This window comes from Toxotes jaculatrix, chromosome 3, assembly GCF_017976425.1.
Source record: "Toxotes jaculatrix isolate fToxJac2 chromosome 3, fToxJac2.pri, whole genome shotgun sequence".
NCBI classification, from domain to species: Eukaryota; Metazoa; Chordata; class Actinopteri; family Toxotidae; genus Toxotes; species Toxotes jaculatrix.
Window position 1 is genome coordinate 11,647,923 of NC_054396.1, and position 21,686 is coordinate 11,669,608.

The 21,686-nt window shown below is 39.4% G+C and overlaps 3 protein-coding genes across 5 annotated transcripts in view; all 3 read right to left on the reverse strand.

Annotated features, from left to right (window-relative positions):
- Positions 1-1,579: 1,579 nt before the first annotated feature.
- LOC121179524 (RING finger protein 208-like) lies at positions 1,580-3,271 on the reverse strand. 2 transcript variants are annotated; one of them, XM_041034414.1, is made up of 3 exons: positions 3,187-3,271; positions 2,622-3,022; positions 1,580-2,310 (listed from the first exon to the last, which is right to left on the reverse strand). In XM_041034414.1, the coding sequence occupies exons 2-3, from the start codon at positions 2,942-2,944 to the stop codon at positions 2,241-2,243; spliced, it is 393 nt and encodes a 130-aa protein (XP_040890348.1). In that variant the 5' UTR covers positions 2,945-3,022; positions 3,187-3,271; the 3' UTR covers positions 1,580-2,240. The 2 variants fall into 2 exon arrangements, with proteins under 2 accessions (XP_040890348.1, XP_040890347.1); XM_041034413.1 differs by having other exon boundaries at positions 1,581-2,464.
- A 419-nt stretch (positions 3,272-3,690) lies between these two features.
- Positions 3,691-11,304, reverse strand: ube2j2 (ubiquitin-conjugating enzyme E2, J2 (UBC6 homolog, yeast)). The gene is made up of 7 exons (XM_041034796.1): positions 11,166-11,304; positions 9,289-9,419; positions 6,598-6,638; positions 6,337-6,439; positions 6,067-6,205; positions 5,889-5,969; positions 3,691-5,795 (listed from the first exon to the last, which is right to left on the reverse strand). The coding sequence occupies exons 2-7, from the start codon at positions 9,417-9,419 to the stop codon at positions 5,505-5,507; spliced, it is 786 nt and encodes a 261-aa protein (XP_040890730.1). The 5' UTR covers positions 11,166-11,304; the 3' UTR covers positions 3,691-5,504.
- A 380-nt stretch (positions 11,305-11,684) lies between these two features.
- The window catches only part of LOC121178759 (arf-GAP with coiled-coil, ANK repeat and PH domain-containing protein 3-like), a 56,361-nt gene continuing 46,359 nt past the window's right edge, over positions 11,685-21,686 (reverse strand). The window contains exons 17-26 of one of the 2 annotated variants that reach the window (XM_041033078.1): positions 21,466-21,560; positions 20,996-21,216; positions 19,781-19,873; positions 19,474-19,566; positions 18,681-18,904; positions 18,238-18,347; positions 17,631-17,741; positions 17,005-17,066; positions 13,602-13,651; positions 11,685-12,660 (exon numbers count right to left, since the gene is read on the reverse strand). In XM_041033078.1, coding sequence (XP_040889012.1) covers positions 12,592-12,660; positions 13,602-13,651; positions 17,005-17,066; positions 17,631-17,741; positions 18,238-18,347; positions 18,681-18,904; positions 19,474-19,566; positions 19,781-19,873; positions 20,996-21,216; positions 21,466-21,560 — 1,128 coding nt within the window. In that variant the 3' untranslated portion in view covers positions 11,685-12,591. Of the gene's footprint in view, positions 12,661-13,601; positions 13,652-17,004; positions 17,067-17,630; positions 17,742-18,237; positions 18,348-18,680; positions 18,905-19,473; positions 19,576-19,780; positions 19,874-20,995; positions 21,217-21,465; positions 21,561-21,686 lie in introns of both variants that reach the window. The other variant, XM_041033077.1, reaches the window with a different exon arrangement.

Genomic DNA, 21,686 nt, shown 5'->3' on the forward strand with positions numbered 1-21,686 from the left:
AAATCGGCCAAAAAAAGTCAAAATTTTTTTTGACCTCAAAATGTCATAAAAAACTTCATAGTATAGTAAGGCGTCAAAATCGGCCAAAAAAAGTCAAAAAATTTTTTTGGACCTCAAAATGTCATAAAAAACGTCATAGTATAGTAAGGCGTCAAAATCGGCCAAAAAAAGTCAAAAATTTTTTTTGGGTAAAAATGTCATAAAAAATGTCATAGTATAGTAAGGCGTCAAAATTGGCCAAAAAAAGTCAAAAATTTTTTTGACCTCAAAATGTCATAAAAAACGTCATAGTATAGTATGGCGTTTTTTTCGGCCAAAAAAAGTCAAAAATTTTTTTTGACCTCAAAATGTCATAAAAAACGTCATAGTATAGTATGGCGTTTTTTTCGGCCAAAAAAAGTCAAAATTTTTTTTGACCTCAAAATGTCATAAAAAACGTCATAGTATAGTAAGGCGTCAAAATCGGCCAAAAAATTTTTTTTACCTCAAAATGTCATAAAAAACTTCATAGTATAGTAAGGCGTCAAAATCGGCCAAAAAAAGTCAAAAATTTTTTTTGGGTAAAAATGTCATAAAAATGGTCATAGTATAGTAAGGCGTCAAAATTGGCCAAAAAAAAATCAAAAAATTTTTTTGACCTCAAAATGTCATAAAAATGGTCATATTATAGTAAGGCGTCAAAATCGGCCAAATTTTTTAAATTTTTAAAACATTGTAAAAGACATATTTTGAATAAACAAAGACACAGGTAAGGTACAGTCATGATTATATTAGCTAAAAGTCTAGGCTTCAAAATATGCCAAAAAAGACATATTTTAGTAAGACTTCAAAATGTCATAAAAAACGTCATACTGCGGCATGGCTTCAAAATATGCTTAAAAAAAGTCATATTTTAGTAAGACCTCAAATTGTCATCAAAAACGTCATACCGTGGTATGGCTTCAAAATATGCTAAAAAAAAGTCATATATTAGTAAGACTACAAAATGTCATAAAAAACGTCATAGTATAGTAAGGGTTCAACATATGCTAAAAAAAAAAAACATCATACTATGACTTCAAAATATGCTAAAAAAAAAAAGTCATATTTTAGTAAGACCTCAAAATGTTTTAAAAAAACGCCATACCGCGGTATGGCTTCAAAATATGCCAAAAAAAGTCATACAGTACAGGTGTGTCATTGTTGGTATATTATTCCACTTAAAAAAAAGCACAATAATGCTTTAAAAGTATATTCAGGTGCTACTGCAACATCAGAATTTAGTAAAGCAGTTTTGGGCAAATTATTTTAAGTTCTTTTCCAAACTGCAAATAAACTGAAGTGATTCAAATACTGAAGTTAAAATTTCTGTGGAGCTGCACGGTTTGGAAAAAGGTAACTAACTAAAGAAACCATTTTAACCTGCGTAATGTTTAGGGTTTTTTTTTTTAACAAAAAAAATAATTTTGTTTTTAAAAACCAAATAGAATTTTAACAGGTGTATTTGCAATTTTCATCTGACACAGCCAGACTGACTGAAACAGCAAAAACTATTTTAATCTAAACTGGATCTACTTTTTTCCACTCAGTCCAAGACAAATAAACTCTGGACAAAATACTTCTGAACAACTTTTATTAAAATGCTGCCCATGTTTGGTTACTAGAACATTGTTCTTCATGGTTCATCCAGTAACACTTCACAGATGGTGTTGACTTTACATGGAAATGTGCACAAATGTCTGTACCATAGACAGTCAATAGTTGTGATTTTGTTTACGCTGTATAAATAACTCAGAATAACTGATGCAAATCCTTCATGTCAATGATACATAGATTAAAAAAACACAGCTCCTCCAATCTACACCTGATTTTCTAACAGATGTACCAAAATAAATGCAATTTACTGTACAGATACAAAAGAATTGTTAATTTATATTATGCAGTGTTTTACAAAATACAGCATTCCTTATACCAGTGAATTACTTTAAATATGAATGAGCTCTTCACACCTAAACACAGTTAACCTAACTTGTTTTGAGAAGGCTGATTAAATATTCATTCACAGATATTTCACAGTTCCTCTTACAGTGATTTTAAAAAAAAACTATACAGCAGTGTTTCACAACAAATTCATAGAAAATATGTTGTCTTAAAGACAGTGTAGTTCTTTTAAAACCAAAAAAAAAAGAAAAAAAAACCAACCAAAACTTCACATGTACCTCCTGTACCAGGCCTTCGTTCCTCATAGTCCACCTGAGATATCAGTGCGACTCTGGCCATACAAACCACACTGAGTATGGCACTGCAGACGCGCTGCCACGTTCATCAGATCTGTCACGTCAAACAGGAAAAGAAAGGTAGATGCAACCAAAATGTCTTATGCTGGTTTAAGTGTCAGCAGCGCTCCATCTCTTGTTCTTGCAGCAGCACACAGCTGAATATTTTTTGAAGCGTGGACATGAAGCCAGACTGTCTTGAATTAGTGCTAAAATAAAAAAGTTAAATTAAAAAAAAAGAAGAAGAGGGATGTGTTTAGATATTAGACTTGAATAAATAAAAATGAATGCAGCTTGTTTCAAATGAGTCAAATTATTATATTAAAAAGCTGAATCACAGGAGGCTGTCGCAAAGGACACACTTACAGGTCTGGCTTGATGAGCTGGGTCTTTGGGTAATTCAAATTCTCCACTGATTTATCCTTCCTCACTCGCTGCTCTTCTGCAATCTGGTCCCAGATCTCCGTGTTGACCCACAGGGCGCCGGGCAGGGTCAGGCTGGCCCGGGTGCAGGTAATCCAGCGGCACAGAGGGCAGGAGACGGTGCGGATGACTCCGTCCAGCTTGGACAGTTTCTCCAGGCAGGGGGCGCAAAAAGTATGATTGCAGTGCAGGACCCGAGGGATCCGGTCGCTGCGGGAGTACTCGTAGCAGCACACAATGCACTCGAGCTCCTCATTGATGAACATGTTGACCTCAGTGTAGATGTAGATAGAGGATGATACGGAAAAAACAGAGTGTATTCCTTCACCAGACTGAGGGACAACCTGAAGAACACAACATGACAAAACCATGTAAAAAAAAAAAAATCAATACAGGAAAAATGATTAAAAGTTTTCTTTTGCTGACAATAAATACTCTTAGATAACAGAAAGCATCATTATTACTATAGTATAAAGACATCTACCAGCTCTTTTAGAGTAATACTTACTTGCAGGGTTGACAGAGGCTCCTCTGTTTGCTGCTTTTTGCTTTCTGCTGGTATGAGTGAGGTTTGCTGTGAAGTGGCTGTGAGGTGCCTGGCTTAGGTGCTCTTAAAGCACTCCCTGCAGATGTGATGCTTTATCACGTGGGGGCTGAACATTTCCAAGGAAGCATTGCCCTGAAGTAACTGATGTTCTGTGGAACTGCACTGAGCCAAGTGTAAACAGGCACCTGAATTCCAAGTTTTATTATCTAATCAAAAGATTACAACCTTTGTGAGCAATCTCATTTTGATTTAAATGACAGTTTTATTAGAAAGAAAATGGACCTTTGACCTTAGTGAAACAGCAACTAGCTAAATGCTTATGCACAATTTAAAGCATGATTTGAAGCAGCTCAAAGGAAGGTTTTCTAAAACGCCCTGCCAAGCAGGGTAATTTATTTGCATTTACTATGAAAACATACAATGTCACACAAGATTAACTGAAGCATGGAAATTTGGGCATTTGCTGTAGAATCACACAAACGCACTCCCATCATCATCAGTTTGTCTTTTTTTTTCGTTTTCTTTTTTTAAAGATGGTGCCAAGAAAAGAAGAAGAGCAATAGAAGGCGAGTTTTTCCGCTTTCAGATCATGATCAGATCATTTTTCTGCTGAAACATTAGATACACAGTAGAACCATCTTTACTAAATGCAATGCACAACAGTAAATTATCAGCAAATGTGTGAGCTTGGTCCACGGCCTGCCTGTGTGTTTGTCCACGACGCCCTGCTTAGCAAACACTAAAAGGTTCCTCAGAACCGAGACAGACAAGCCGAGGTTGTCTCTATAAATAAAGAGAACAAAAACATTGAAGAAAAAAAAAGAAAGAAAATAATATACAGAAACAAAACACTGGTTCTCTTCATGTGTCTTCTTATTTGGACCTATATAGAGTGGTGCTAAACGGGTCAGCTAAGCCAATTAAAGAAAAAAAAAAGAAGAAGAAACTACTGGTACTGGTCTCTGTTTACTTTCTGTGCAGACACTGGGTTCACTGCTTGGCTCATGGGTTGACGGGAGAGACTGGACTGGACTCGCATCAGACTTTGACCCTGTATGTGGTTCTCCCACAGACTTGACAGGCCAGGTTTGTGTTTTTATGCTGCTGTAGATACACCCAGCTGTAGCAGGACTACTTTGTTTACTGCCTGTTTGAAAGTCATCAGAAACATGATCTGCTGATGACATGCAAAAGTACCATGTGTTTCTATAACATTGCTGTGTACTGTGATTTGTGCACGTGTATTTTTGCTTGCCCTTACTTGATATTTGTCACTGGTTGACAATGGTCTTTCACGGTCTTCATGTTCCCCTCCCTGTTAGTAAACACAGACCATCAGGCCTTTGCTGTGTTTTTGGATTTGTGATAAAAACACACACAGACATGTCTCAGGATAATGTTACAAATTGGTGAGGTGTTCTTTCAGGCATGTGGATAGTCCATGTTTTTTTTTTTTTCGTTTTTAAATCTGGAGAACAACACATTCCTACGAAACAAAAACAACTTCCTCTTACATTTTTTCCCTTTACCCAGATTTACTCCTGTGTTCCCACTGCACAATAACTAAATGCCTCCGGTGATGATGTGAAACTGTAGGTTGAGAAACCTCTTTCGACCTCCTCTGCGGCTTAATGAAACCCAATGCCCTGAAGCTATATGGAGCTACATGGGGATGTATAAATCCAACTCCAGTGTCAAAGACTTGACTCTGAACACAATGAGCACTGCAACAGCAACAAGTCATGCCCTGAGAAGGCTGTGTGATCTGATGAATGACCAGGAAAGACTGCGACGGGACAGACTTTTTGTAGTTTTTCTGAGTAATGTTCACGATAGAGCAGGAGAACAGTGGTGCATTTCATTCCACCTCTCCTGTTGTGACCAGCCCTCAGGACGGTGCAACGAACTACAACCTGTCTGCGCGTCCTCGGTTCTACACTCTTCGGCAACCCATGAGCCAAGTTTGTTCCTACTGCTGACAGTACACAGAGTGGATCACAACCATTTTAATAAGCCCCTCCAAACCCCTGGCCCTACTGCCACTCCCATCCACTCCCCCACCTCCTTCCCCTTCCTCCTCTCAGTCCTTCCTGGGTGGGTCGGCTTTGAGCTTCCGTCTTCCAAAGTCCATGGTGGTGGTGGTTGTGGTGGTGGTGGTCGTGGAGGGGTTTAACCCAGGAATGAACATCCCTTCCCCCACGTAGTGTGTTTGTAGAATGTGGAGTCCACTAGCTGGCTCACCTGCAGGGGGGAGCGTCGCCCTACAACGCGGGCTCCTTTCACTCCTGAGCTATGCTCCTCAGCACGTACTTGACTGTGTAGGCAAATGCCGCAAAGCCTACAATCACAAACAGGTTGGCTAGAGCCCCACCTAGAAGTCCATGGTTGCGATTGGCCTGCTGAAGCCCAGGGGCGGGGTTGGCGCCCCCGAGTGGGACGGGGCCTCCGTTGAGGGCGGGGAGGCCATAATGGGCGTGCTGAGGGTCACCGTCGGGCACCACGTCAGGTAAGGGTAGGGGCTGAGTGCGGGCGCTTAACTCCTCCTGGGCCTTCTGTTTCTGCTTCATCTCCTGGTGGAGGGAGGGAAAGAGATTGGAGAACTTTAGGTCAACAAAAAGAAAGAAAAAAAGGAGAGAAGAAGTTAGAGATCACCTCATACTTACATCGACTACATCAGGAAATAACTCGCAGAACACTTTGTCCTTGAGGTTGAAGGCCAGGCTTTGGGCTGACAGCTGTCTTTTCTGGAAAAAAATGAATGAAACAACATGTTAAATATCTGAGAGGTCACAGGTCGTTCAGGTCGCCGCTCTGTGTTTATGATCATCTGCTTGACCTCACCGTGTAGTCAGAGGTCTCGATGCTGCCGAGGGTGGGGCCTTTCTCGACCATGAAGCTGAGCAGGCCTGTGAGGATCGTGGAGACGGACCACGCAGGGTTCCACGTGTCTGGATGGAAATCTGTGATGGACAAACATAACCTGTGGAGGAACCAGGCAAAGTTACAAAAAGGGAAGAAAGTCGCAAACAGTAGTAGTTTTTTTTTTTTTTTTTTTAATTCTTAAGATCCTGAAATCTCACTCAATTCATCAATAAGAAACTACATTCTTACCTTGTATTACACTTAAATCTCCCATTTGGTGTTATCATATAGATACTTGGTGGTTTAAAAGGAAACTCCCGTGGAAATATGAGTTTTCCATGATAATATCCTCCTAAAAAAAATGACAGTTCAAGATTAATATAAAAATACATGTCACATCATTTACAAAACACAGAGATCAGCAGGATTCAACTTGTCTAAAATACACCCATTGGAAAAAGCTATGATGAGCACAAATACAGTACATGATTAACTGAATGGAAGTTTTACCTTCATACGGGGTTTTCTCGGGACCTCTGACTACATAGTGCCTGGAGAAGACAGGAGAAATTAGATTAGTAATAAAAATATAACGTAGCTTGTAGGTTCTCTAGATGTTAACAACATTACATCACAAACAACTTTTGGAACCATAAACAGTGAGTTGGCTAAATCTCCATCTTCAAGATCTGCACTGAATCAAACTCCACTGATTGTCTCACTTCAGTCACTGAATTCAGGACAGTTGTAAATTCTATCTATTAATCAATCAATCAAACTTTATATCTATGGAGGTCAGTATACAGGTCAGTGCAGTTCAAAGTACTTCACAGATGACGATAAGCCGATAATAAGCCAGAACAAGTGTAGACCGTAACGGGTATAAAACTAGATTAACAAACAAAAAGTAGATAGATTTTAAAAATAGAATATTAACAATAATGATAGTAAGAAGAAGACAAACAAGAACAGTTGAAGTTTTAAAAAAAAAATGATATAAAGTAAGAAAGACATAATATTAATAAAATAACAGATAAAACAATGTAGAACAACATCTAATAACATAGATACAAAATAGATTAAGTGAATAAAATAAAGAAAGTAATATCTATAAACCATACTGAGCCATGCTGAAGAGGTGAGTTTTAACTTTCCATAAAGTTCAAACACAGGTCAAAGACCACACCGAGGCTTCTTATTGTATGCTAACTGACCACGTTGTTAATTGTCCCTGTTCTTTGCTCATTTTAACCATTTTAACACTGTTATCAATTTTCGGTGTTCTATCTGTTTGATTAACTCTGCCTGTCTCCAACTTGTGCTGCCATCTTGGCCATGGTTCTCCCTTACATAAGCGATTTACAACCTCAGTAGGACTTTACTGGCTTAACCAAAAGCGAAATAAAAATTAAATAAAGCAATATATCTGACTATAAACAGTTTGCACTGGCAATGAATAGAACACTGGAGGTAGTTCCTTATTTTCTCAAGTCCGATAAGTCTGTGATAGCAGCAAATTAACACCCATCTACAGAACAAAGAGAGAAAATAGAATATCACTCAACACTTATCAAAATATAACTGATAGGAAGGTGATATATTTAAGTGCAAAAATAAACCACCTGAGGTGTTACATTCATTTTAATATCAAAAATAACATGTCACATTTCTAGCCCTGGATAACAAATAATACCTCATCTAAGGTGTGTCATCCAATGCAAATATACCTATACCTAGAAATAGACACAGACTGTATGTTCAAACGAACGCTTGCATTTTTAGTAAATGAAGTCATAACTTATGAAGGAAGAGGTCTATTTAAGGAACAGCCAGCACGTGAACAAATGTGTACAGCGGCTTCAGAAAGTATTCAGACCTCTTCACTTTATCCACACTTTACTGTTTTGTAGATTTCATATGAAATGGATAAAATTGCAGTGAAATGAGAGATTTCAGCTTTTGATTTTTTTTTTTTTTTAACAAATGTCTAAAAACACATTTTCATTTTGTGATTGTTGGTTTGAGAGTGTAAATTTTGGGGTATAAACTGTGTATTTTATCAATTTCAAATTAAATGTGAATACTTTCTGAAGCCACTGTGTATGAAGAACTGTTTCACAGAAATCACAGCAGCAACCAGGAAAAAGACTGATTTATGAATCATGGTAGTGACACACAACTGCTTTTACAAGTTCATGTGCACTCCAGCAGGTTACCTCATATTCTTCATAAATAATCTAATCCACCAGAGCAATTTTCCCTGGAAGATGAAATCCAACAAACTACAGCCAGTTCAAATATGACTAACTAAATATTTAACCTTTTATTATACTATTACAGTTATACTAGTCAGATTTTATCAACAAATTAGAGGTTAGTGTAGTATTTCCTGAACATGTGCTTAAGTTCATTCACTATTTGTAGGTGATAAGATTTTTCTAAGGAAAAAAAAAGCAGTCCTGACTCCAGTGACACCTGGTCATGCAGTTTTGGTTTTATCACTCTCGGTTATTAGATAATAGATATCCGTCTCTGTGATTTGTTCCTACACCCCAGTCCACTGGAGGTGAGCTGAATTTTATTTACAGTGAGACATCGCTCACAGCAGTGAAAAACTTCCATTGCTGCGAGCGATGTCTTCAGACACTAACCCAGTTATGTAGTCACAATATTTTCCAGAGCATGCAGTAAACAGACTTCATGGGAACTGCATTCTTCTGAAAAAACTGTATACACAGTTGGCACTAAATCTGCAGTGACATGTTACTCAATGCCGTTGGCACCGCTCAGCCTCAGGAACAGTTGTCTTGAAACCTGGGCATATAAATACAAAACTATTTGAACAGCTAAAGGCCACAAGAGTTAAAAGGTAATTTGTGTAAAGTAACATTTTAAAAAGGAGCCTGCAAAATACAGATTATTCTGTGTATGACAAATATGCTTTTTTTCTACTGTTATCTTTTAAATGATCTTGGTACACCTGGGTTGTGAACCTCAGCTTGGGAACCACTGCTTTAAACCACTGTTAAAACAGTTTGTTGCTTCCAAAATGTCCTTTTTCTTGACAACCTCAGTTGTTATATTTTTGTATTTAGAATTTAATATCTTTTATGATTTAGAATGTAGAGAGATAAATTCAGCTGGTGTATGTTTAAAAAAACTGTCCAAAGGCTGAAGGTCTTGCGAGGATGAACACCTTACCATTCTAGGATGTTGGAGGGGAGAGGTTCTGCACAGATGTAAGGCACGGGGTCTTTCTTTATCCTGAGGTAATCCTGCTTAAGTCGCTGAGTGGCTGTTGTTGGAGCTCTCTTATTCCCGTTGTTGTTCATCTGAGGATTAGGAGGATATTAAAAAGGGAGATACTGAAATTTATCCTGGTATCTTTGGTCTTGAAATCTGTTAGTGTGGCACCACAATCAGGTTGTATTCCACTGCAATACTTGACCGAAGGGTAACCTTCATTTACTGCTGATGTTTCAACACCAGAATTGCTCTGCTTTCCGGCAACTCTGTCTTTTACCACTTTATGGATGTTGTGCATTTGACTGATGGCATAGTGTTCATGCTATTGTTTGTGTTTTAAACAGACTGATAGATCTCAGTTGCTGATGAAATTTGGTGAAACTTCAAAGCGCAGAGAATAAATACAGATTTAAAACCGACTTTTTAAAAACAGTTTTTCATTTTAGAGATAATCTCTAAAGTTACACAGGTATCATAACGGCAAAATTTGTAGAACTGCCAGCCATAATTGTGTACAACACCTCATAATCATACCATATTGGCAGGCAGAAAGCTTAAATTGTGAAGCTTCAACTTAAGTGCTACGTTTTCAAAACGTAACTGCAGCTGAAAGTGGAGCTGACGAGAAAACTCTGTGAACAGTGTTGTCGTCTGATTGTTGACTGAGATTCGTGAGTGCTTGGTAGACACTGGAGTTCAAAAAAAGACAAAACCTGAAGATGGTAGTTAGGGTTCATCTTAACACTGTACTGCTGTAATGCAGTAACTGTCCCAGACCTAGATCCTAAATAACACTGCTGACAGTGAGTTGTGTGGATTATCTAGATTACCTTGATACTGCACTTAAATAACAAATAGTGTCATTCAGATGATTAGTTGCTTTAGGAGTAAGAAATGTTTTATTTCAGTGCTAGAAGCCTGCATGTAATGAATGATGTATATATTACTTTTTAATTGATCAATGAATAGTGTAAAGATGTTAATAAAAGTCTGACTCTGAGTCAAAGCAAGCTGTAACAGGCAGATTCTTCAACTAAAAGTGTCTATTCAATATCCTCTTGTGTTTCTTTTTGCCTTTTGTCTTTGTATGTTTTACGTTCTGTTCATGTCTTGTGTGCCTTGTTGTTGAAAGGTGTTATAAAAATAAAGAGTATATCTGAATTTGTAACACAGTGGAGTTGAAGTACAAGTGCTTTGACTGTACTTAGTTTCCTATATGGGTTACAGGACGTGGGTATAAACGTACTTTTAACTGTGGCTTCACCTCAGCCCAGTAAACTCAAGATAACCTCACCATTAGCCGCTGTCATGCAGCTAACAGCTGGCATGTAGTCGTTGCTGAGCTGAACTGTAACAGAGGTGAAATGATTTCACTGTCACTTCCTCGTAAATGACATGTCACTTAACGCAACTTGTGTTTTACCTGAAGCTAATCCGCTCCTCGGCGAGCTGCGCTACTGTTAAATCTCTGTTTGCCTGAGCAGATCGATAAGTTGGAAAGACATCAGACAGTCACTAGACCACCGACTGTAAACAAACAAAGCAGACCAGCCCCAAACTGCAGCACGGCATCGTGTGTGGCCGAAGAGCTTTAATTTAACAATCACAGCTATGTCAGCGCTGTCCGCTCAGGAAGGCTAACTGGATTCAGAGGAAGCTACACCGTGGACACTGAGTTAGCCAGCAACAGCTAACATTAGCTAACCTAGGCCACGGCTATGTTTAGCTACCTGGAGTTAGCATCTACTAGCGCAAACAGCTCTGTTACTAACGAGTGTTGAAGCCCACGTCTCTCGGATTTACCAACCAAAGAGCGAGTAGTACGGACATACCTCTCCAGAGACCCCAGTGAAAATGGGTATTCGTGGCTGGACACGAAATAAGGCTGTTGTTTCTGTTGTCAAACCCCAAACCGATAAGACGATGACACCGACGTAGCTTTAGCTATCGCCAGCAGCAGGAGAAGTGACGCTTCCGGTTTTCTTCTTCATTTGTGTTAAAGCGGTTAAAAAACGACTTGGACAGCGCACTACTGTCACGCGCTGATATCTGATATCACGAATAGCTGTGTTAGTTAATGTCTCGTTAAGTACAATAGTAACCTAATGAAAATTATTTGTGATCATAATACCTATACTTACAATATACTTACAATATACTTACACTTGTAGTCACACTTCCACCAAGACACATTACAAAGTCGTCTGAGTCTGTTCTGTGCACCTTCTCCTCAACCAGCTCAGAGGATCTCTCTCATTATGCTGCAGCACAAAGTTTCTTGCTGCTGTATTTGTTACCCAGAGGTTAAAAGAAAACACAATCTGGAAAGCACAAAAACATTCCATAAGGCCTTTTTACTTTTGCCCATTCATTTTATTTCTTCTGCTACCAGCTGCAAAACAGTTTGAAATCAGATTTCATCAGAGATTTGCAGTTGACAAAGTGAAACTATCCTTAACAGGAATGAGGCACAGATCACTCATCACAGAGAGTATGATTAAGCCTATGAAAACATTTGCGCAGTGTTCTCTGTAATTCTAGCTGAAAGCTTTTCTGACATTCTCCACTGTTGTTCATGGAACTGACATCGGCCTGGGGATGACAGATTTTAAGGAATCGCAGATTTAAAAAAAAAAAAAAAAACAGCAGGAATGATCTAATATGGATAAATTATGTTATTGTGTTACATTATGGGCAAATGATAAGTCCAGTAATTTGAGCATGTGATCCATGTGATAAAGGGTATGCGTAGTTTTGAAAACTCCTGTGTCTCTTGTGGGTCCTTCACTTTTATGGAAGTGCAATACTAAATTGTTGGAGTGCCCCTTTAAAAACAACATCAACTTCTTTTTCTTCTGCTTCAGACCTGCTAAGAGGACTCTGCCGCTAATAAATTGCCATTACAAAACTGGTGTCAGGTCATCTGAAATGGGCCTAACACCTGTGCAAAGGAACTGTTTGAACTGTGCAACATTTTGACAAAAGCAAGGGCTTGACCTTGCTTGACCAAATATTTTGACAAAAGAAATTAACAAGTTAACAATTATAAATGAGTTATAAAACAGCTTTAGTGTGTGCAGAGGTTAGACCATTTGTTTATACCTGTAGCATTAACTTCCCAGCATCAAAATGTCTCTTTTAATAGCAGATACAGCCTCTGCTTTCATTCAAAAGTGACTGAAGAGTGGTCAGATGAAGAGGTGGTCAGCAGTGGTCACTATGGCTTCTTGCAGGGGCTGAACTGTAAGCTCCTCCTCCTCAACTTCTCGGGCTGGAGAGACGCGAGGAGAGAAAACTCGCGAAAGACATCAACACAGGAGATGTGACCTGCAACAGGGGACACTTGTCATGGGAGGGGCGGTGTAAGGGGTAGGGTTGTCCCACTGTAGGGCACTGTGGAGACTGCAGTGACCAATCTGCTGGTTTTATCTTTCCTTTAACATCAGTGAGTAACCCACCAAACTTTTTTAATGACATAAATTACAGGAAATATGCCAGCAAATACTGCAATCTCCAGTAACCCACACTTCAGTATTTAGGAATTAACACAGAGCAGATAAACTTCTTCTTTTTGCACCCAATGAAAGAGCAAAGTCACTGAAAGCATGGTCTCAAGATAGGTTTAGCTCAGTGGTACATAATATAAGTGACTCATTCTTCTATGTCTTTTGTTTATACAAGTAAATTCTTTGTGGATACCAGATGCTTAAGCTGTATTCTGTGCATTTATTATTTGAAAGCTTACTCTCCTCAATGAAAATTAGGAACTTACAGGGAAAGAGTGGTGAGCATCCTGTCCATTTCACGCCTACATCATCCTGGGATCCTTCTTACTCTCATGTACATATTCAAGTCACTACCAAGTGATACCTGGATTCATGTGGTTAATATTCTAATTCACATTTTATAGTAGTAATTGTGATTTACTTACCCATTCTCTGTGACCTAGTTCCCACTATACATTTGGATGTTTTAATATTTTTTCAGGTAAAAAGTGCATACTTCCAAATGTATGTGACTACTGCATTTTAGCTGAGTCTTAAGACTGTGTACTTCCAAATGCATAATTTCTCCCCAAGAAGCAAATAAGATTCACAACATCTATACAGCTCCAAATATTTCTTCAGAGAGAGAGAGAGAGGGTGTGCCTGTGACAGGAAGGGCGACAGATCAAGAAACCCTAAAGATCACCCACAGCCACCAGAGCAAAGAGAATCCCAGTATCACACTAGTCCCCCTATTAAGACGGCCCAGAATGCTTCACTCACTCTATCCCGAACATCCTTGGGTTTAGCTCTCCTGCTGCCTGCGGCAACCCCTGTGGTAACAGAAGCAATGATATGTCAGTCAGTGTTTATTTCCTCAGGTGGACACGTGCTGTTCGCATTTAGTGTAAAGTGAGGAATTAGGCATTTCTGGCAGGTGAGAACATTTTTTTCAGTGATAGTGTAACAATGCTTGTGAGATCACATAAATGTTTTACACACTTGAGACACTGAATTATTCAAGGCACAGTGTTGCTGCTGCAGGCTAGAAATAGAAGCACTATTTAATACCCATAAGATCCCAAACACTGAAATGATCTTTTAATAGGGTGCTGGCAGTCTGGAGGTGTCCATGTGTACACCTCAGTTATATCTGTTGTCATAAAGATAACCATTTTATTGCTTTGAATAAGCCAAGTGCTTCCCAAAGGTTTGTTATAGACCAAAAGACACAGCAAACCATATTGTGAAAAATAGTATTCTCTCAACATTAGGCAATATTTCAACATAGCTAGATATCTTTAAATTAAAACAATCACCTTTTCATTTATATTTTATTTATATTTCAAATATATTGCGGCAATGTTGAGAGAGTGTTACAGATAAGAGATGAGACAGGAATCAGAAATGAGAGCAACAAGCAGGAAGCAGGGTTAGTTCATCAAGAGTTTCTCAGTTTTATTGTATGCAGTTTGTTTTCTTTTTTTCCCCTCAGTGCTTCTAAAGACAAGGAAGAAAGTATTCCAAAGAAATCCAAACATCAGTGGACAGAAGAACGCCTCCAAGTAGTGCTGAACTGTGTTACAGTTCTGCCTGACAGGTAGTGTTTTTTTTTTTGTTTGTTTGTTTTGATTTGTTTTTTGGAAGAGAATAAAAAGACAAACATAAAACAGGTCAGACAGTCAGGATCCGTGATTGAATGCTGAGAGGCAGGCAGTTGGCTTCGAGTTAAAATACACAAGTGTACTATTTACAGCATGTTTGCTTTGAACAGCACCTTTAACCACTCCTATGTCAACACACACAATGGACACAACATTTAATACTCCCGCTAGGGCAAGGGCCCTTAACAGTTTGGTCACAGTAGCTTCACATCACCCCCTAGACTGGTTCTACTTGCAGTACATTGAACTATTGCAGAATATCACCTGCCATATCAAAATCTCTCAGGTCAGTCACATTTCTGTAACCTCTTTTGAACACGTGAGTACACCAACAGTGTTTCTACCACTCTGTCACTTCACAAAGCATGGTAAGACTATGCTGTATCTACTCTCAACAGTTTCAGTTATTATTAAAAAAAAGCAGTGATATTGTACAACAATGTCAGACACTTTCCCTTTAAAAAGTCTTTGGCAGAGGAAAATAAAACCACAACATTAAAAAAACGTAATCAAAATCACTGGTTGTAAGTTTTTGTGGAAATAAACAGGAAAGAATGAGGAAGTCACCACAGATTTGGTCCGTGGGTGGATGAATGGCACAGAGGTGCAAAGAGGAAGAAACTTCTGATGTCAGAGGGGTCATGGTGGTAACATGCTTACTCCACAGGACTGCACTGCACGACATGATCAAACCATAGAAAATTATTTCATCATGCTCATAATGCAAATGATGTTGAACTTCCCAAAAATAATTCTGGCAAAGCATGCAGAGAATACTGTTAGCGTTGACCAGTGAGGGAAGCCAGGTATGTACGTCCTTTAACCCCATAAGCTTGTAAACTGTTCTAAAGAAATGTGCTCCATAATCTCACCACAGACAATGTTACATGAATGAGTATTTACAACAAAACTGAGCTGTGGTTATATACCCAGGAGTCAACTTTGTACTGTAACTGTTTAAAGGTAAATCCAGTTTTATACCCTCCCTCACTGCACTTGTTTGTATGCACATCACCTTTACAACTTAGCAAGTTCTCATCCTCACTTGTAACCAACAAATGACTGCAGTTAATTAAAAAAATGATCTACTGTAACTACAATTTCTATAGTAAAGCCAGTAAAATCTCTTTCAGTGGTTTGTCTGAAAAATCACTGTACCCATATAAATCTAAGGCCATTCTAAAGCAAAAATAAAAGCAAAAGCAAAGCTTTTATGAGTGCTACTACATGACGCAATCTAAAGACTTCCTGTCATATCTTCCAAGTAAGATTAAAATGACAATCATTAACAGAAATGCAGATGAAAACTGCACCCAAGAATGCATTGCACCGGTCCTCTGGGGAGATTAACATAAATAAAACAATAAAAAAGTAGTAAAATAGACAACAGATAGATATACAATAACTCGAGCAGACAAAACCAATGTAAAAAAAAGTCACACTAACTGAATGAAAATAAAAATTATAATACTGTAGATGGGAAAAGTGCACAGTTTCTTTTTTTCCTTTACATAATGCATCATAATATCATATTATTTAACTCTGTCTCTCAGTATTCTTCAACACATGCATTCATTTACTCTCCTGTTCACTCACTCACTCATTCACTCATCATGTCACAAAGTATCTTAGAAAGCAAGCGAGGGTCTCTTCCCCACAAGCCCTTCAGTATTTTTGTCACAGTTTTACATTAAATTTCCCTTCCTGACCCTTCTTATACACAGTAAACTACCCTGCCCACCTCTACTGTAGCTTGTCAGTTACTCTTTTTTTCTTTAAGTAGTGGAACAAATACCATTTTTTTCACCTCATGCCACAGCACATAGTTAAAAGATTACCCATATAACTTCTAAATATGCATATTTACATCTCCGATTAAGAAGAGATGGGTAAGCTGGATGTCACACAGATGGTTTGGATTGATGTAGAGTGTAGGGGGTTAATGCAGCAAAAATTCTTCAGAGGTAAGAAGCTGTTAGGCAACAGTAAACCCACACCCTCACACAAGAGGCTACACCACGTTATGACAAGTTAGAGGATAACCATGTTAGCAAAACACCAAAAAGTCATTTTACTGTGTGTGTGATGCAGCTAGCATAGCATGGGTGGTGCCGAGTAATGGCAAGCAGAAACGTAGTGGTGATGTAGAGAAACGGAGGTTATGACTGTATCGTCAGTAGAGTTAAATGGTCCATCAGGGGTCTCCCTAGGACATAACACCCCCCCCGTAATGAGTAAGTAGTACTCTCTTCTTCTCAGATGCCCCAAGAAGTTGCCCGTAAGCCTAGATCTATGTGAGTAACAGATTTGAGATCAGTGTCTAGAGGCAACTTCGTCTACACAATTATTTTCGGTTCCCATTCAGGGGCAATATATATATATAGTATACATATATATATATGTATATATGAGCTATGCTCCTGAATACAGAAATGACTAGCATTCATCTATGGTGAGGCAGATGAACTCCTGGATGCACTTCCTATACTGCTGCTCAGTGGGGCTGCTGCTGGGATATTGACCTGGTTGACCCAGTGGAGCCTCGGCCTCTCGCATCTCCTCGTTCATCCGTGCTAAACGCAATCTGTCGAAGAGAAGTGACAGCAAGAGAGGCAGAGGGAGAAGAAAAGAGAGAATTGTGACGGAAGTGAAAACAGTGAAATGTTTAGGTTGGGAGGAGACCATTAGAAATGTGAGGAGGTGGTGGGGTGGTAAGGAGCAATGAGGGAGATATCACAGTGGAGAAAGGATGAGAGGAAGGAGGGAAAAAGAGAGTAAAGGTTGTCATCAACATCAGCTTTCATAACAAAAGAAAAATAATTCAGTCCTATGAAGCAACATTTAGATAAAGAAGAGCGTTTTTTCCCTTGGAAACAGTAGTTTGACAAAATAATCTTGCTATAAACTTTTTTTCCTGGAGCTTTTAACTATCTCATTAGAAATGAAATGACACTCAGTCCCAACTACTATACAGTAAATTGAAAATTTACACCATATTTGTGGTAGGTTATTGCTTGTTTAAGGAAAATATTAGTAACACTTTGTCATCAGCTACTTTAGGATTCAGGTCTAAAACTTGAATGTTTTGCTATACGGGTTAAAACAGGTTAAAACAACAACACCCTCAAGAAGAATTAGGATGACTTACAGGGTAACAATGTCTGCGTTGGCAGCCTGAACAGCGATACTTAGGGGGTCATGACCCTGCTCATCCACCTCCGTCTGTGATGCTCCTCTCTTCAGGAACAGACACACCTGACTGTACCATAGAAGATGTAGAGACGGAAAAGAAAGAGATTAATACATCAGGTGTCAACACCAAAAATGGGAGAGATATATAATAATTGGAGAACAAATGCACATGGAATGAAGATCAGAAGGATCCCAAAAATGTTTCTAGGCTGATGGATCTGTTGTTTCATTGATTCTTCTGTGTGATGATTAATGATTTGACTTTGCGAGACAAAAATACAGGTACTTCAGACAGCGGATAATCAATCTTCTCGGAAAACATGGCTGCTGGTAGTTTCGGAGGAAAATGGTTACCCAATACTGTCCCTAAGAAACGTTATGTCAAATGGTGATTTTTCGTCACATTGGAGAATTGAAGTGAACCGATGATGATTCATTAAAAAGTCACGTTGCTTCTACAACATTTTATTTTTATTGCACTCAAGTGTGAACATGAACTGGATGTCACAGGGAAGGCAGGCAGCTATTAACCCCTTCCTTCCACTTAGAAAGCCATTTATTACCCAGTGTGCCCCAGGTAGGTGGCGTGGTGCAGTGGCCCTCTGCCTCTCATGTCCCTTTGGTTCACATCGGCTCCGTTCTGTAGCAGGAACTCACAAGCTATCAGAGAGCCCTGCCAAAGAAAAACAAAGACAGACAAGAGTTATCTATTTTGGTGTATTTCCTCTGAGGAGCCCAACAATTGGTCGTTAAACATTACTGAATTCAGTTTTTATTGCCTCTGTGTTGGTTTTGAATTTAACAATTTAGTTTCCCCTGCCTCACGTGGAGGGAGAGTCATGCAGTTCCTAGAAGCAGACAACATGAGGAGATTCCTTTCTTGTTTGTAATTGTTTATGGCTGGGATTATGCTTCAGTACCTTCAGCAGATTATTGGTTTTTAATCTTTAACCCAGGCAGTCCGCATTGATTATTTGACATCGTAGTTAGACCATTAGTGTCTCACCCCAATCACAGCCTGTATGAGTGGTGTCTTCCCCTCCTCCTCCTCACTCGCAGCATGTACGTCAGCACCATGTGCCAATGCCTCGGCCATGAGCGGCAGGTTGTGCAGACGTGAGGATCGGTGGAGGAGAGCCCCAGGATGGAGCTCCCTCGGATCCTCGGGGTCTGAAGACATTTCCTGTTCGATCTCCACTTCACCACTGGACGACTCCTCCGACTCCTCCTCTGTGAGCAGGTAAGAAAACGGTGACAATGACGGAAAAGAAGAGGAATAATGTAAATGGAATATTTTATATGTTTAAAACTCTGTTGATACACACAACACCCCCTCCCAAATCTTGACAACAATCCAGAACAACAAACATGAAGCCTTATGTCAGTTTTCTCGCAATTCCTCTGGTTTATCTGACTTTCATTGGCCCCAGAGTCTGTGTGTTTACATCTGTGCACACTTTCAGATGTCTCAGTCGACCAGAGAACATTTCAGGCTCTTTAGACTCAGATCTTTGATTGACTGAATGGGATGTTGCAGCCAGGCCTCCGTATTTGATTCAGGTTTTGGCATCAACATGGGTTTTAAAAAGTAGATGAAATACAAAACTTAATACAAGTAAATGTAACCTAATGAGATCATCACTGCTGAATTGCACAGCAATGGGCGGAAATGGGAACGTCTCTTTCTTTCAGTTGTAAACAGGTTATTGTGTAACTGACTGTTGTGCTCTACCATAATAAATCCTTTATATTCCCAACAACACGACTAAATTCTTGAGTAAACATATGAAGAGACACACCTTCTTCTGTTACGCTGTCCACCACTGAGCCAAAAACCAGGATGTCAGTGCTGCCGTCGGTGCTTCCCCCCAGGCCGCTGTCGCTGCTAAGACCTGCGGGGCCAAGCATCGCCAAGCCACGGACACGTTAATCATTACACAGCACATACTGAACTTCTCATACACACACAAACACTTAATAGACTACACTTAATAGAAATCATGTTAGAACTTGAATTTGTGGGTTATTTTGTCAAAGTAAGGAGCTCTTACCTACATCTTACTGAAATGTGTGTAAATGTGTGTACTGACTGCGTATCGGACTTACTGCGAGGACCAGAGCCGGTGTCGAAGTAGGAAAACAGTGAGTCCAGCTCATCTGGACAGAACAGGGAGTCCCGGCGAAACTTCGCTGCCGCTGCTGCCGAAGGACAAAAGATCAAAAGACTTCAGTCTGGGTTACATATCTATACATCTTTAACATCTCTCTCAGTCAAGCTATCGTCCTCAGACATTTAAAAACCACCACAGTAATCCCAGTAACAAAGAAACCAGTTGTGGCCTGCTTGAACAATATCCAGTTTCCCTGACCCTTATAGTGATGAAATGATTTGGACGGTTTGTCAAGGCGCACATCACAGCCAGCTTCTCCACATCACTGCATCCATTCTGCTCACCGCCCCAACCAATCTACAGAGGCTGCAACATCCTCCACACTGTACACAATACTCACTCACCTGGACAATAAAGGCCCCTGCACTAGATTTCAGTTTGGCATTTAATATTAGTAGTGCTCAACTTCCGTACCTCTACCTTTCGCTGAACTCTGGATTTTCTGACTGAGAGACAATAGTCAGCTTGTGTTGGCAACAGAATCCTCTGCACATTATACAGGAGGATCTGCAGCATTAGAGCTAGAACCACAAGACTGTCGAACTGCTTCCTCCCACAGGCTATCAGGCTGCTCAATAGCCAATCCATCTCACTGTGACTGGTTATAGCATAACTTCATATAAAGGCACATAACTGGAGTATTTTATTTATGGATACCTGCACTGGACACTTTAATTCACCTTTTCAGTGTTTTTAATACATCTGGGAGACTCATGATCATTCCATACTTTTATTATTATTATTGTTTTAACCGTTTTGTTTATACCTAGTTATGTGGTGCAACCGCATATTTAACTTCTGGTTACCTGCAGTAAACATTTTACACTTTTTCTTTGGCTTACACTTAATGGGATGTGTGATTCAGGGACTGTGTTGTGTAAAAGTTGGTGTGTATTTACTGTATATAGCTTGATTAATGCTTCAGGTATTTAGTACTATGTTTAATGTTTTGCACCTTTGTCTCAGAAAATATTCTCTGATTTTGTAGAGGGATGTATGGTTAAATGGCAATAATCTTGATTGGATTTGATTTGATATTTACTGTCCAAACATCCTTCAGCACTGGATTTCAGCGTAGAGATAAGGTTTATGACTACTGTGGACATAAAACCCATCATGAAACAAAGTGAAGATAATCCCCTGCACTTACCTGCTGAGAGGTTTGCAGGTGAGGCGCTGCCTGGCTCGTAGCGGTGATATTTCCTACGAGCCTTGTTGGGGGCCCGAACAGAGCTGTTGTGTCGCTGGCACTTCTTCACCGTCCAGGGGCGGGACTTCCTTTCACCCTCCACCAAAGCCTCACTCCCACTCATTTTCTTCAGGAAGCGTTTCTCCACATATTTGGACTTGATCCAGGCTTCCTTCTCCTGCCTGGAGGGAGATGATTACAAACTGGCAATTTTATATCACTGGAGAGACATTTTTATATACAGATAATTGAGTTTATAGTCTGAAGTGAATGTTGCAGTAAAATAAGATGTTGAACACTGAGAGCCAGACATTTCCTGAGAGCATACAGATAAGTCAGTGAAGACGCTTCTTTTCACCTGTTTTGAGTTACCTGGCCAAAGGTATGTAACTATGGGATATACAAGAGAATTTTTAGAGTAAAATACTGACCTTGAACTGGAGGGTCCAGGCTTTTTTGCTCCTAGTTCCTCACAGCCTCCCTCATAAATCTGGTTGATCACAGTGTTCCCCAATTCACACATCAGCTAAATGTGAAAGAAGAAGGAAAGAGGACAAAGCAGAGGGACAGAGACAGAGAAGGAACACTGTTTTTGAAATGCACTAAAGGAATCATAACTGCAACTCTAACGGGGAGAAAAAAGCACAACACA

Excerpts from the sequence above, each read along its gene's own strand:
- LOC121179524 (XM_041034413.1), bottom strand. The coding sequence starts at position 2,944 with ATGTTCATCAATGAGGAGCTCGAGTGCATTGTGTGCTGCTACGAGTAC. Across the intron at positions 2,465-2,621 it reads CAGCTCATCAAGCCAGACCT|CACTAATTCAAGACAGTCTG; the intron begins GTAAGTGTGTCC and ends TTTTTATTTTAG.
- ube2j2 (XM_041034796.1), bottom strand. The coding sequence starts at position 9,419 with ATGAACAACAACGGGAATAAGAGAGCTCCAACAACAGCCACTCAGCGA. Across the intron at positions 6,440-6,597 it reads CGAGAAAACCCCGTATGAAG|GAGGATATTATCATGGAAAA; the intron begins GTAAAACTTCCA and ends CATTTTTTTTAG. Across the intron at positions 6,206-6,336 it reads AGATTTAAGTGTAATACAAG|GTTATGTTTGTCCATCACAG; the intron begins GTAAGAATGTAG and ends GTTCCTCCACAG.